This window comes from Sipha flava, unplaced genomic scaffold, assembly GCF_003268045.1.
Source record: "Sipha flava isolate LNK unplaced genomic scaffold, YSA_version1 44_pilon_pilon, whole genome shotgun sequence".
Taxonomy (NCBI): Eukaryota; Metazoa; Arthropoda; class Insecta; order Hemiptera; family Aphididae; genus Sipha; species Sipha flava.
The window spans coordinates 1,313,931-1,330,527 of record NW_020273203.1 but is presented as its reverse complement, the minus strand read 5'-3'; the positions used below and the strand labels follow the sequence as shown (position 1 = coordinate 1,330,527).

The 16,597-nt window shown below is 32.9% G+C and overlaps 1 protein-coding gene across 1 annotated transcript; it reads left to right on the top strand.

Moving 5' to 3' along the window:
- Window positions 1-2,807: 2,807 nt before the first annotated feature.
- On the top strand, window positions 2,808-15,575 carry LOC112689516 (fatty acid synthase-like). Its single transcript, XM_025563268.1, has 27 exons — window positions 2,808-3,026; window positions 3,094-3,246; window positions 3,645-4,019; window positions 4,094-4,332; window positions 4,388-4,618; window positions 4,678-4,872; window positions 4,938-5,060; window positions 5,143-5,373; window positions 5,429-5,618; window positions 7,319-7,548; window positions 8,326-8,463; window positions 8,535-8,707; window positions 8,990-9,134; window positions 9,233-9,346; window positions 9,411-9,519; window positions 9,671-9,928; window positions 10,015-10,191; window positions 10,266-10,420; window positions 11,647-11,820; window positions 11,883-12,188; window positions 12,259-12,713; window positions 12,970-13,093; window positions 13,155-13,331; window positions 13,401-13,580; window positions 13,647-14,426; window positions 14,749-14,994; window positions 15,073-15,575. Exons 1-27 carry the CDS (start codon window positions 2,816-2,818, stop codon window positions 15,514-15,516), a joined length of 6,333 nt encoding a protein of 2,110 aa, XP_025419053.1. The 5' UTR covers window positions 2,808-2,815; the 3' UTR covers window positions 15,517-15,575.
- The last annotated feature ends 1,022 nt before the right edge of the window (window positions 15,576-16,597 follow it).

Here is a 16,597-nt window from a genome sequence, read left to right as displayed (position 1 = left end):
CCCACACACCACCGCGATCGACGGCCCGGGCGACCGGGTGCGCGTCACCGGTGGGGTTAAAAACGAGGGGTGCCGACGGTGGTCTTGGCGAATCCTCGACGACCGTCACGATGGTGCACAAACATCTATCCACCATGAATATTAATTAATGTCAAAGAATATAATAACAAGGTAATCTAGACATTACGTAATCACCATTTCTTTATCATATTTTATTTCATCGATCCAGAGCGAGTCAAAATAATTACTCATAATATTTAAACTTATTGGAAAACAGGTATATTAAATACATAAATATTTGTATTAGCGTAAGTGAGGTTTGTTAATTATGATAATTATTTTTGTAATTGTTTTAGTACAACGAAAAGCCTTGAGACTTTTCCTTGTTCCTTGATCATTTTATACACTTTTCTCAAACACTTGCGCAAAATAATTCGAATTATGGGGAACAAAACAAAAGTATTCAATATCCACCTATTAAACGAATGTTGTAACTGATTAAAAGCGGGAAATACAAAAATAAAACCGACGACTTTTTTTATGTTACTTATATTCCAGATTAATACTGGATTTATACATATTACTTAAATAAAATTATAGAACATTTGAATTTAATTTCTTAAAATAATCTTTGATCGAACTTTACTTTGTGTATTTAGTGTTGATCGATGTTTCTAATAAAGACAACGCTTTTCCTTCAGCATCTATACCTTCATATTTTGTGTAATAAAATCTTTCTAGTGTCCTCAATGCAGCATGAGCTTCGGATATTGACGGCACAGTTTCAAACTCATCATCAAGCTCATTATTATCAGGGGTGGCTCTAGGGAGAGGTTAGGTGTTGCACCCCCCTCCTAAGCCCAAGTTAAGGTGAAAAAAAAACCTTGTATGCGGAGTTTAGGTGATATATTACAAAACGGTCACGATGTATGTGCAGTTACGATGCACCGTTTATTAGGTTTATTAGGCTTCCCTTTCCTTTTTTTCGCGACAAAAGTTAGCTTATGTTCTTTTCCATGGTCCATCTCTGTACCAAATTTAATCAAAATTGATAAGTAGCTTAGGAATGCATATTGCACAGATTAAAACAATTTTTGTGTTTTATAAATATAGATTATAGAGCTTAAGATCTTTATCATAATAAAAAAAAGTCTCGTGTTGGTATTATTATTTTAAGTTGTGTATATATTGAGGATGTAGTATGATCAGTGTGTGATCGCTTGTGTTGGAGTAGACAACCGTTTTTTATTCAATTAAAAATCGTATTATAACAATAATTTAATTAAAATATATTAAGTGGAACATAAAGTGGAAAAGAAAACAAAAATTATAAATGTGAAAACCTGAATGTTTATACTTAATTCTTTCGGACTATTTCAGGATTTTTTTTATTTAAAATTAGTCTTAGTACATTATTTTTTTTTGAATTATAGAATTTTCAAAAAGTTATCTTTGACCTTTTCTGTATTAATAGCAATTACTGAAAATAGACTGATAAATAACAAAATAGAATGTACGTAATATTTGTACAAGTGATGGGAAAAATCCGGATTTTATTCTTAATTTGAATTTCGGATTTTGAAACATTGAATAATTAGTTAATTATGAATGACTTTTAATAAATTTTCAATAATTACACATATTTTGTAGTAAATTGATTTTTTAATTGGAATACAGAATATATATATATATATATATATAATATATATCATATATGTTTCTTCGTTCGGATAATCTACCAATATGAAAATAATGTTACAATGGTTCATAAGGAGAATGATGCAAACGAGTTAAATTACATTTGAAGACCATGACTCGAAAGAAACGGTTTTGAATATTATCTAAACATTAGATTTAATTATTTAAGTAAGGAAACCAAACAACAGTGTATTCCAATTTTGATCGGACTAAAGTAGAATATAATGTTTTAAAAACAGCAGGATTAGTGAAATTCTTACAATGTCTTGTAATCAAGCCTAAAATCATCGAGGATTTCCTAACCGTATGTAGTAATTGTTTATTATATGTAAGAGCGAAATCATATATTATGTATTATTATAATTATATGTATATATTATGTGTATGTTATTTCGTATTCGTATATAAAAAGACGTAGTAATTTATTGGGATATTGTACATATTGTTGAGTTATTTTTTATTTGTTTACTTAATAATATTAAGTTTTCTTTATTTTTTATAAAATAAACCGGTGTTCTTGAAATCACAATATATATACTAAATAAAAATAAATATATATATTTTAGACGGTGGGCAAAGCAACAAATGTATTGAATTTACTATGATGATTTTCCTTTTAATTTATCATTTTCATTTTTATTTATACAATGTTTTTTGGATCGAAATCTACACAGTGTTAGACGGTAAAATTTTGGTTTGGGCATCGAACGCGAATAGTTCTTTAAAACGTTTATTTTTCGATTTATTTCCAACTTAAATTATTATTGAAGAACCTTGGAAATGATTAGAATAAAGTTGATTTGGTAATGAATCATTTAAATTTACTCTGATAAAATAATTAATTATGTTTTCTACGGTTAAATGATTGTATTATTACCGACCCTGATCAATTAAAGCTAATGTTCAAAATCAAGAACATTTGACATCAATCATTTTTATTTATCGACAGTTAAATTTTGAAACATGCTATAATTAATTGTTTTCACAATCGATAATATAGATAAGACATCGGTACAATTTAATTATAAGTTGGACTCTACTCAGAACGATAAATCATTCATCAATTTTTTTTTTTTTTTTTTCATATTCTTCGTGATTTTTAGTAGCTGAAGGCAAAATGCCCGTAAGATCACCGCAGACTAATCAACAACAAGCCGCTAACAGAGTCAATACGAATGGTGATTCGCTGCACTTCGGAGCTGAGGACGAAATAGTCATCAGCGGTATTTCCGGACGATTTCCGGAATCCGATTCCATCGCTGAATTCAGAGACAATCTATTCGCCGGTATAGATTTAATCACAGACGACGATCGACGATGGCCCGGCGGTCTGTACTTCATGTTTATGACGCGAAACGTTTGTAATGTTGTTCACGTTTAATCGTCCTGCAACAGGTCTGCACGGTCTCCCAGCCAGGACCGGGAAACTCAAAACGTTGGATCGTTTCGATGCAAATTTCTTCGGAGTGCATGCCAAGCAGGCCGAGGTCATGGACCCGCAGTTAAGACTGCTCCTGGAAACCACGTACGAGTGTATCGTTGACGCCGGTAAGCCGATTTTCCAACCGGGACGGACGTTTTCTACTGCCGCTTTCACGCACTTCGCTTCCTCAACGGTGACACGGTAACGGATCGGATTGAAATAGAAAACGGAGTAGGCGAAAAACATCACGATAACACGACATCGAACGATCGTTTGAAAATCATAAACACTCGCACACGGCCGCACCGATTTGAACCGTACGGTGTCGAGTTGTGACCCGTAATCGTTAGTCCGCGTTATCGTAAACCGAACGGGCCACGTGAAAATGTCGTCCGTTTTCTATTTGGATCCGTTACGTTGCCGGTGTCGAAAAGCCGGACCGCGCGAAAGCGGACAACCGGACGGGATACGCTTTGAACGGTATATTTTTTCATTTATTTTTGTTCCCCCTCCGTCCGAACAGGCGTGAACCCCGACCACGTCCGCGGATCGAAAACCGGCGTGTTCGTCGGCACGTTCCTCAGCGAGACCGAGGACTATCTGAACAGGACGCCGGACCGCGTCAACGGGTACGGGCTGACGGGTTGCAGCCGGGCCATGTTCTCCAACCGCGTGTCGTACGCGTTCGACTTCAACGGGCCCAGCTACGCGCTGGACACGGCCTGTTCCGGTGGTCTGTTCGCGCTGGCGCAGGCGTTGCACGCGATGCGCACCGGCCAGTGCGACGCGGCCGTGGTCGGCGGCGTCAATCTACTGTTGCGGCCCACCAGCTCGTTGCAGTTCCACAAGTTGAGCATGCTGTCGCCGCGGGGCATGTGCCAGGCGTTCGACACGAAAGGTAAAACGGACACGCGCCGCGGCGGTCCGAGGGTACGTTTTTTACTAACTTTTCCCCCGTCCGTTCGCCATCAGGGAACGGGTACGTGAGAAGCGAAGCCGTCGTGACGGTGTACCTGCAGAAGGCCAGCGCGGCGAAACGCTGTTACGCTACGGTCGTCGAGGCGCTGACGAACAACGACGGTTTCAAGGAGCAGGGCATCACGTTCCCGAACGGCGCGATGCAAAACAAACTCATCCGCGAAGTGTACGCCAAGTGCGGCGTCGATCCGAAAGAAGTAGCTTACGTGGAAGCGCACGGAACCGGCACCAAGGTAAGGACGATAGTTAAACTTTAACGTTCAATGAATCCCGTTTGTATAAAATTAGGTCGGCGATCCGCAAGAAGTGAACTCCATTGCTGAATTTTTCACTAAAGATCGTACGTCGCCTTTGTTGATCGGTTCCGTCAAATCAAACATGGGTCACTCCGAACCTGCTTCCGGTCTCTGTTCGTTGGCGAAGATTGTCATTGCTCTCGAATCGGGATGCATTCCTGCAAATCTTCATTTCGCAACCCCTAATCCTAACATTACGTCGTTGTTGGATGGCAGATTACAAGTAATTTATAACGATATGATCGCCGGCACTGTGACGAATAACTAGAATTTCATTTACAGGTTGTGAATAAAAACTGGGAGTTCAATGGCGAATATGTGGCGTTAAACTCATTTGGGTTTGGTGGTGCCAACGCTCACGTCTTGCTTAAGTCCAACTCAAAAACGAAAACGAGTAACCCGATTATCAATAATGTACCGCGTTTAATTACTGTGTCTGGCAGAACGAAGGAAGCGGTTATCAACATGTTGAAAAATGTACGCGATTTATCTGTATAAAATATTTCAAATGGTTCCACCGTTAAGTTAATGCTTTTCATTAGGTTTCTGAAACACCATTAGACGATGAATTTATTGCCTTGTTACACGATCTTCATTCTAACAATATCAACGGACATGAATTCCGAGGATATTCATTGCTTGGAAAATCAGTTTCAGAAGTATCTGTGAGTAGGCTTATAGGCTTAGTTTTGATTTCTGTTTTTTGAACCGTTTTTGTGGAATTATTTGTTTAATAATGTTTTGTAGGAAGTAAAATCGACTAAGAGATCAGTGTGGTATATATTTTCGGGCATGGGAAGCCAATGGGCTGGTATGGTCGAAGGGCTTCTCCAACTGGAACCGTTTGCCAGAACTATTAAAAAAGCTGCTGATATCCTTCTAGGTCAAGGTTTAGATTTAATGAGTATCCTAAATTCCAAAGATGATGCAACTTTTGACAATGTTCTTAACTCTGCTGTATCGATAACCACTGTGCAAGTAATTATTTGTTTATTTTATATTTATGCCAATAACTAAGATAGTTTTACTTTAGGTGGCCTTGGTTGATTTATTAAGAGCAATCGGTATTGAAGCCGACGGTCTGATTGGCCACTCAGTTGGTGAACTTATTTGTGCCTATGTTGATGGTTCATTTAGCTTTGAACAAACAATATTGACTTCATTCTTAAGAGCCCGTAGTATTATGGATTCTAAATTAATCAAAGGATCAATGGCTGCTATTGGTAAATCATACTATTAAACGAACGTTAATTTTTTGTTATTCTATGTACTATATGAATATTACTAATATATTAAAGTATATTAAAAGTATATTTTAGTTTTATTGTATATCATTGTGTAACTTGACAATAGTGTATCCTTATTTGATATTTTATAGTATTTCTAATTATATCTCACGGGATGTTTTAATTATTTAATGAGCCGTCGACGTATCGGAACGGTGTATATTTCCGGTTATTTTTGTTATGCATGCGAGTTCATCTGTGTCGTTACATCATGAACTTGGTATGCACACTCACCCCGTTATCTCTCCTATCACCTGCGCGCCGTATTGCAAAGCCCATAATATCACCGGTTTATAAATATTTAATTTTATGGGTTTTTTTTTTATTATTGTCTAGTTAATAATGCCGGCAATGCTCTCGTGTCGTACCGGAACGTCATCACTTCGCACGGCACTCCGTTTTTGACTTATGTTGTGTGCGGAGCAATCACACTTTATTTTTTATTATTTTATTCGTGTGCGACTAATCATATAATTTTTATTAAATGGCGTCGGCCAAATTGGGTCGCCCCTTCTTTAATCCTCCGTGGCTGGTGATACATTTTTTTTGTATATATATGTTTTGAGTGATATCTATATTATTTATAAATTACGAATTTTTTTGAGCGCCGTGCTCTAAGCACTGGTTGTGGTATTTTTATTATTATTATCATACAAAGTTTTCCCTAATCGAGATCTATAACGGTGACGGGTGTGTGACAGACCATCCGTCCCGTTTCGTTCTATATTATTACCATAGTAGCATTATTACTATTTTTTATATTGGTCATGTGATGGTGGTGTATTGGATTCCGGAATGTTCCAGCGTTCTGCTGGCGGATTTGACTAGTCCATAAACTAGCAATTTGTCTACGACGTTTACCCGCTGTACTTGAGCGGTACGCCTTGTTGGACGGTCGGTAGGTACCCGAAGGCGTTCATCGCATTATTTGAAAAGCGTAGGTGTCATTTTTTTTTTTTGCTCAATATATTTTTTTCAGTTTCCCTTTTATTTCCGATGGTGTTTTTCGATCGTTCGATTTTTTGGCTCATAGTAACTTAAATTATTTTTTTTCAACTAAGTCCCAATTAATTCAACTTTAACTAATTGTCTTTTCCTTTTGCGTTCCGTCTTCAACGAACTCACGAAATGTTAACTATTTTCCTTTAAAAAACTTTAGTATTATAGGGTACGGACAACGGTCTCCTCAAAGACCATCCCATATGGTATGTGATCAAATGTAACGAGGTATTGGAGCCACACAATGACTTAAAAATTTATTTACACATTATTTACAATATTGTTTATTTAAAAAAATACCACGTTAACTTCATTGACTAACGTGTTATTTTTCTAAAAATCCTATTATGGTCCGACCTCACGATTATATCTATCTATAGGATAGACCCCATCTATAGGAGGACCCTATTTTTTTTTATATCCTTATATAGTGACATGTAAGTTACAACAAGATCCATTGGGCATGATCACATTTATACTTATTTATTATTTTCATTTTTCGAGCATTTGTAACTTTACAATTATATTGTATTTATTAAATATTATAGGCTCGTCTTGGAATATTAGAAGTTATATTCTTGACAAACTGTATATTGTTTTTTTATTACATCAATACTAAAAGTGTTTTAAAATTAAAGGATTATCTTGGGAAGAAACTAAAAAGAGATTACCTTCCGATTTGGTTGCTGCTTGTCATAATAGCGAAGATAGCGTGACAATATCAGGTCCACCCAACTGCGTAAGCGAATTTGTGAAAACTTGTAAAACCCAAAACATATTCGCAAAAGAAGTTAATAGTTCGGGATTTGCATTCCACTCCAAGTATATTGCTAATGCAGAACCTAAGCTTCGTCAGTGTTTGGAAAAAGTGAGTATTTATTCTATTCGCTATTTTAATAACGATTTTCTGAAATTATGCATGTTTGTGCTTAACGCAATTTGTTAAAGATGATTATGTGTTTTATATCATAAATTATATATGCATAATAATATGATCATTGTTGAAGGGGTTGCTTTTAAGGGGGGAGGGATAGGAAAAATAGGAAAGTTGCTTTCCCTAGATCTGACATTTTTCATATAAAATAAAATTCTACTTCGTCTTAATTAATAATTTAACAACCATATTAAGGAGTGCCCCCCCCCCCAAAGTAAGTTCCTGTAGCCACCTCTATAATGTTGTATACAGATAAATTTAATTATATTAATAAAATGTTTGGCGTAAGTAAGCATAATACTTACTAAGTAGTAGCATGATATAACAACTGTCAACAATAAATTATAATAACAAAATAACAAATCTACCTATAACCTACGTGATATCTTAGTTCATAATCTTGACTCTTACGAGTCAAACAATATTATAGTGACAAATAAGAAGTGATGGGGTCTCATACAAAAACGGCCTAAGTGGTAATACCTAGTCTAAAGTATAAGCCAATACGACCCTGCAAATCAGTCACTTACTTGGATCGTTATTAATTGTTGTAGGTATGTCAGTATTGGTATTTTACTAAGATATTCTTTTCTTTTTAAAGTTAATAAGTATAGTTTATTTTAACACAATTTTTTTTTTTTTATTACTAAAATAAGAATTAAATAATTACAAATACCGTTAATTTTTCTTAATTACTTATAATTTTTATAGATACTAATAACCCCAAAACCACGTTCCTCTCGTTGGATCAGTTCTTCCATTCCCGAAGAATTCTGGAACACTCCACTTGCTCAGATGAGTTCTATCGATTACCATGTAAACAACTTATTATCGCCAGTTTTGTTCCATGTAAGATATTCGTATTATTAAATATTAAATGATTTTGATGAAGTTAAATTTCTATATTTTGTTTCATCTAGGAAGCTCTCGCTCACATACCCAAAGACGCTATTGTTATTGAAATTGCACCTCATGCATTACTTCAAGCTATTTTAAAGAGATCACTTGGACCAGAAAATGTATGTGTTGGTCTTACTAAACGTTCAATGAACCCCGAAGGAAATATTTCTATTTTGCTTTCGGCCATTGGAAAGTGGGTTTGAATTTACCAATTTAGATTACATAAAAAAAATTTAAGTTCTAAAAAGTTCTACCTGCACATTATATTAACATTGTTATCCGAATAACATGTTATATTTTTAAACCGTAACATGAATCTCTTGATTGCGGAATTCACTGACTGATAATAACCCATGTATATTTGGATTGAGTTATCTAAACGTAGAATTTGTTTTTTTTTAGTAATAAATCATAATTCAATTTTATTTTTCTTAAATATTTTAAAAATGTTACAATAAATTTTCATTTATTATAGATTATATAATGCAGGACTTCAACCAAAAATTAAAAACTTATATCCAACTGTGTCATATCCTGTAGCTCGTGGAACACCTATGATCCAATCGTTGGTCGAATGGGACCATTCTGTGCAATGGGCAGTGGCCAACTTTACTTCTAAAGTACTTATAAATTTATAATTTTCACAAACATATTTTCAATTTGTTAAATATGTATTATTATTGAGTTTGAAAAAAAAAATTATTATAATGAATTACAGGAAGCTGGATCTGGTGAATCGGTCATCAAAGTGAATCTAGGTATTGAAGAAGATCAGTACTTGACTGGACACACCATCGACGGCAGAGTATTATTCCCTGCTACAGGATACTTGGTATGATTATATAAATTCTTACTATTTGCTTTAGAAACAATAAATATGATATCGAATTGTTTAGACACTTGTTTGGAGAACATTCGCAAAAATACAAAACAAAAACATTGAAGACATCCCCGTTGTTATTGAAAACGTAAAACTTTTAAGAGCAACAATTATGCCTAAAGAAGGTGATTTTATTTGTATAAATGGAAAATTTACCGGAATTTAAATATATTCTTAATAACATAAATTGTAATACATATATTCATTGTGTACAATATTCTTCCAGAATGTCAACAATTATACTTAATATAATAAATATTATCTCCTATATTGTAGGAGATGTGAACTTCTCAATAAACATTTTCGAGGGAAGTGGCAATTTTGAAATCAACGAAGGAGGCTCCGTTGTAGTAACTGGACACATATCAGTTCTGAATGATACTGATTCCGAACAACTAGATGCTGAGCTACCTGTGGTTAATATTGATAACAATACATTATATCTTAAATCTGAAGACATCTACAAAGATTTGGGCTTGCGTGGATATGATTACAAAGGAGTCTTTAGAGGAGTTAAAGAATCTGACAGTAAAGGTGACAAAATAATTATTTTTAGATTTGTGTGTAAACTACTCATTTCAGTAAAAAAAAATATTCACCGGTTAAACGTAACTATATAGGTATTAGTGGGAGATTGGAATGGATTGGAAACTGGATCAGTTTTATAGATACAATGCTTCAGTTCTCAATATTGGGTTTGAAATTAAAAAGATTATATTTACCAACAAGAATACAAAAAATCATTATCGATCCAGCTAAGCATTTACAACACATACAAACTTTACCTGAAAATAGCCGTAAGATTTTCTAAATATTACAAAATTAATTTTCATGCATTGTAAGTAATTCAAATATGATTCATACATTACAGCTGTTCCTGTGTACATGTACAGAGATCTTAATGTTATTAAATCCGGTGGCGTTGAACTTTGTGGTTTGAAAACAAGTTTAGCCCCAAGGAGGCAACAATCACAAGCGTCTCCAAAGTTGGAAAAATACATATTTGTATCATACACTGATCAAGAGGTAAGACCCTCGCATTAAAAAAAAAATATTAATTAAGTTGCTTCGTAATAAAAGTATAAAATTAACAAGCCTGGCCATGAACGAGTTAATAAGTTAATAGATAAGTTAATGTAACTTATTAACTTAAATTATTTCCTTACTGATTAACTTTAAATTGACGTATTGTTTTTTCATTTATCGCAATTTAGTTAATTTTGATATTCAAGACCATAAAAATAATTTTGTAAACTACCATATTACATAAAAAGTTTATGGAATTTAGAAAAATATAAAAATAAATATTTCACAGAATTTTCAAATAAGAGTATATCTATTTATCATGGCATTAATTAATTATAGAGGTTCCGCCGATCGTGGGAAAAGTATTAAACCGTCTTAAAACTATTGAGTAAAAATAGCCATGCCACCCATGAATATAATTTATATAATATTATTTTATTATATATTAATATAACAATTACATTAGCACTGTCGTAGACATTGTCTGTAAATTTATATAAAAAAAATAGGTACATATTATCGTTGGTTATGGAATACAATTATTATTATTAATTATTATTAAAATTATTCCTTAATCTATGATATTATAAAATATGAGAAGAACTTCAAAAGCTGATTAAAATTTTAAGATAACTATTTTATTAAGATTCATTAGGTATTTTGATTAACCTGTCCATTGTATAGTTTTGTTTGTATTTATTTTAATATAGTTAAATAATATTGTATATTGATTTTAATGTTTTGTATCAACTGTAAATATTTATTGCCTGTATAATTTTATGGTTATACTTTCAGCTGTAGTAATTATTTTTAGTTTTCATACTGTTATTGAACATTAAAAATAATACTTTTTTTAAATTATATTTATTATATGTGATTTGTATGAAAAATTAATAAAAAACAAACCATAATAAATAATAAATTAATAATAAATTTGATATTTGAGTGCTTAAAAACAATCCCAATAAAGAAATGTATATTTTTCTACTTTAATTAGAGTCCAAGGAAAATATTCTTAAATAAGATTTTTCTACTTTTTCATTACCATTAATGTTAATATCTGTTATCTTTTCATATCTTATCAGCACCTGATGAATTTTTTTTTTGTAATTAAATTAATTTAGCTATTAATTGAAGTTGAGTTAAACCAACGATATTATTTAATATAATTATAACATAAATAAATAAACATTAATACTGAAATTATAAATGTCTTATTTCTATAGATTTCATCAGTAACAGATGTAACCAATGTTTTTGCTGCTTATCTACAAGTGGCTTTGGAAAATAGTGCGGGTGCAATGAAAGTGAAAGTAGTTGAGTTTGGAGGTGACAAACCATTTGAAGGAATATATATGCCTACTGTGGTTAACATATTGGAATCTGAACCTTTAATATCTGTATGTATATAAGTAAAAAATATTAGATAAACACTCAGTATATAATGCATGTATGATTTTAGTTGGACGCAATGTTGGCTACAACTCAAATACAAGCTTTGGCTCCATTTTTGGGACCAATGGAAATAAAAATGGTTAATAAATCATTAGAAAATGGTCCAATTGAATCCAACGCACATGTTGCAATAGCTTTTGATATTTTAAAATCAGAAAATCTACTGAATAATTTGGCAGAAACCGTGAAAGATGGTGGTTTTATACTGACATCTGAATCCATTAATGTGCCTGAAAGCGCTATTGAGAAAAATAATCTTGTTTTAATTAGCAAATCATCAGCTGATGATAGAATATTCTACTTACTAAGAAAGGTATGGAGATATTTTCCTGCTAAACTATATTGTTTAATATATTTTATTTAAATATGTATTTGTTACTTAGCTAAGTGAAAAATTACCCGTTTCTGAAGTAATTCAAGTATCAGAAAAATCATATGAATGGGTTGAGACATTAAAATCAGCTCTTAAGACTGTTGAAACTGATCCAAGCAAGAACATAGTCCTATACGCTCAAGGAGAAAGTACTAACGGAATAATTGGATTAGTTAACTGTGTCAAACAAGAACCCGGTGGTAACAATGTCAGATCAGTGTTCATTCAAGACCCCACAGCACCAAAGTTCTCATTAACCGCTCCACTTTACGCAAATCAATTGAAAAAGGATTTACTAAGCAACATATTGAAGCCTAATGGAGTGTGGGGTTCAATGAGGCATTTGAAATTAGAAAACCAACAGGATAAACCAACATTACAAGTGGAGCATGCATATATCAATGCTCTGATTCGTGGAGATTTGAGTAGTTTGAAATGGATTGAAGGTCCATTGAAAAATTACAAGTGAGGTTTTTTGATTAAAAAATAAATAAATTGTTATTATTATTATTCATATTATTTCACAATGTTTCACACACATGATATGTATTACAGAACCATAGGTCATAATTAATCGATTAGCATATAACAATTTATATTACTAATTACGGTGAATATAAATTAATTATAAAAAAAAAGAAAAATCTTTCGTAACATTTTAAATGTATATTTATTAAAATTATAAATTAATAGATTGTATTTTATTATTGCTTAATTTCAGACCCGAGTTTAATCCTAGTACTGAATTTTGTACTGTATACTATTCACCACTCAACTTCCGTGACATTATGTTAGCTTCAGGAAAACTTCCTCCTGATGCATTGCCTGGTGATTTGGCAGAAGAAGTAGGCTTTTTGAATACCATATGATTATCAACTATTATATTAAATATTATATTTTTTTTAGGACTGTATTCTTGGATTAGAATTCTCTGGTCGTAATTCTCAAGGTAAAAGGGTCATGGGTATGCTAGCTGCGAGAGGATTAGCTTCGAGTGTTAATGCGGATCCACTTTTCTTGTGGGAAGTTCCGAGCAAATGGACACTGGAACAGGCTTCGACAATTCCCGTTGTTTACGGAACGGTAAGCTGTTACGTTGTACGTTAGTATTCTGACGAATACTAATTTAAACATTTGATAATTTTTTTTTAGGCGTATTATGCACTGTGCGTTAGAGGACATATGAAGCCAGGTGATTCATTATTAGTTCACGCCGGTACAGGAGGAGTCGGCCAAGCAGCCATCGCCATTGCTCTTCATATGGGTGTCACAGTGTACACAACCGTTGGCAGCAAAGAAAAGAGAGAATTCTTAAAAAAGACTTTCCCCGAGGTAAACACATTGTTTTATTAGTATACGTACAAAATTGTTCAATATATTAACCTCGTTTATACTTAGTTATCTGATAAAAATATTTCAAACTCTCGGAACACCAGCTTTGAACGTCACGTATTAAGAGAAACCAAAGGACGTGGTGTTGATTTAGTTTTGAATTCACTGGCCGAAGATAAACTTCAAGCATCTGTTCGTTGTTTAGCTAAAGACGGTCGTTTTCTTGAAATCGGTAAACTGGATCTGTCCAACAATAACTCACTAGGAATGTCTGTTTTCCTAAAAAATACTACTTTCCATGGAATTCTTTTGGATTCGTTGTTCGATATTAAATCTGCGAACAGTGAAAAGTTAGAGGTTGTTAAGTTGATTAATGAAGGTATAAAGAATGGCTCTGTGAGACCTCTTCCAGCTACAGTATTCTCTGAATCACAAGTAGAACAGGCGTTCAGATTTATGGGATCCGGTAAACATATTGGAAAAGTAATACTGAAAATTAGAGACGAAGAGGCGACGGAAGTGGTTATGCCTATCAAAAAACTCTTCACTTCCGTTCCACGATCGTACATGGTTCCAGAGAAGTCTTATGTTCTTGTCGGAGGTCTTGGAGGATTTGGCTTAGAACTGGCCAACTGGTTGGTTACCAGGGGTGCCAAGAACCTTGTGCTGACTGCTCGAAGTGGTATTACTACCGGTTATCAAGCTTCACGCGTTAGTAACTGGAAATCGGCTGGTATCAATGTACTGATCTCTAAATCTGATTGTTCAACTTTAAATGGAGCTCAACAATTAATCAACGACAGTAACAAATTAGGCCCCGTTGGTGGAGTCTTTAACTTGGCTGCTGTAAGTAATATCTTTTTTTTTATCAGACGTTTTTAATAGGCAGATCACAAATCATTTTTTATTTTCAGATCATTTTAAATTAAAGCAGTTAATACATTACGAGATTAATATAACTATGACATATAAATAATTATATTCACTAAAATATATTTATTTATTTAACTAATATATTGATGCATATAAATAGATTAAAATATTTTCATATTTATTTGATATGATACTTGTTTTATTATGTTTGAAATTGAAATACTTTTTGATTTCAATCATTAAAATCGGGTTTTTAATAAAAAAGGTACTAATTACTTTTACATTTTATTTATAGGTGTTAAGGGATGCATTTTTAGAAAATCAAACTCCACAAGATTTCGAAATTGTTAGCACACCTAAAGTCACCGGAACTAAAAATTTGGATATTGTTACCAGAAAATCTTGCCCTGAACTTGATCATTTTGTTGTATTTTCATCTGTATCATGTGGACGTGGTAATGCTGGACAAACCAATTATGGTTTTGCCAATTCCGTTATGGAAAGGATTTGTGAAGCTAGACAAGATGCTGGACTGCCAGGAGTAAGCCATTTTTAAATAGATAACATATCTTATAATGCAATTTTAATCTGAAACTAATGATTTTCTAATTGTTGTTAGTTGGCTATACAATGGGGAGCAATTGGAGATGTTGGTCTTATTATGGAAACAATGGGTGGAAATGAAACAGTTGTTGGTGGTACATTGCCTCAGCGTATGACATCATGTTTGAGTTCATTTGATATATTTTTGCAACACTCACAACCAGTTTTGGCTTCAATGGTGTTAGCTGAAAAGAGAGAGAATGTTTCAGGTGGTGCTACTCAAGTGAGCCTAATTGAGGCTGTTGCCAATATCCTTGGTATCAAGGATACCAATAACATAAATCCATCGGCAACCTTCGCTGATTTGGGTATGGACTCCTTGATGGGAGCTGAAATCAAACAGACACTCGAGAGGAATTACGATTTGATGTTGGGTATAGGAGAAATTAGAGTTTTAACCGTTAATAAATTGCAGGGATTCCAAAGTGGTGGTAACATAGTTTCTAATGAGCGACCGTAGCTACCGGTCAAGCTTAAAAAATTTATTTTCTATAAGTTATAATATGTATAAGTTTTTTCGCTGCATTATTGTATATATTTCGAATTCATTTATAATTTCAATTTTTGTTAACAATAGTATACATTTGTTTTTAATTAAATAAAGTGGACGGTAAATTCTATGTGCTCAGAAATATAATGTATTTCCTTGATTTTTTTAGAAGAACTTTAATTTTTAAATTTTTTTTATATACTTGTATGTTGTTATACATTAAGCTATAAACAGGTTGTCGACGATGCGTCGACGCCTGCCGCATAGAACAATTACGATTTGTCGACGACGCGTCGACATCAGCAGTCAAAGTGTTAATAAAAATTACGTAAACCGTCATGGTTATTATTTGACTACTAATACTTGTATATCTAAAATATGACTATTGATTTTGTTATTTGTTATATCATTTCATTTTTATGTGGTCCTGGGCTATTTAGGACATTGCGCCATAGTGCTTGTAAAATATTGAACAAAGTACTTATTGTTTGATAAATATATTTTAAAACAGTTTACTATTGAAAAAATGATTTAAAAATGATAAATAAATATTTTCAAAAAAAATACACAGCAATCTTATTTTTATTTAAATTTGCCATAATAATCTTTTATTTATTCAGATTTAAACAACTTTTTGCAAAATATTATTGTTATTTTTCATTTGATTATCATAAGCAGACACATATTTTCTCTTTTTTTTTTTTTCGTTCTGTAAAAATATAAGTAAATGTCAGGTCAATGGCCAGAGCTGCCCCGATCTTTACTTAACAATAAAAAAAAAAAAAAAAAGACAGACATATCTATGCATTAAAATTATTTGTCGAAAGCGAAACTAAAAGCGGAATGTAATAGTTTCGTAGCACAAAATATATTACTATATTGGACTTTGATTTGAATATAATATGAATTATTAATTTATATATACTTCTGTAAGAATTAGGAATATAACATTTTTAATTTATTTTTCTTATTTTATATTCGATTTAATCAAATTCTTAATTAATTAGTCAGGATTTTTTGTAAAATTTATTTGATTAGATATCTTATAAAC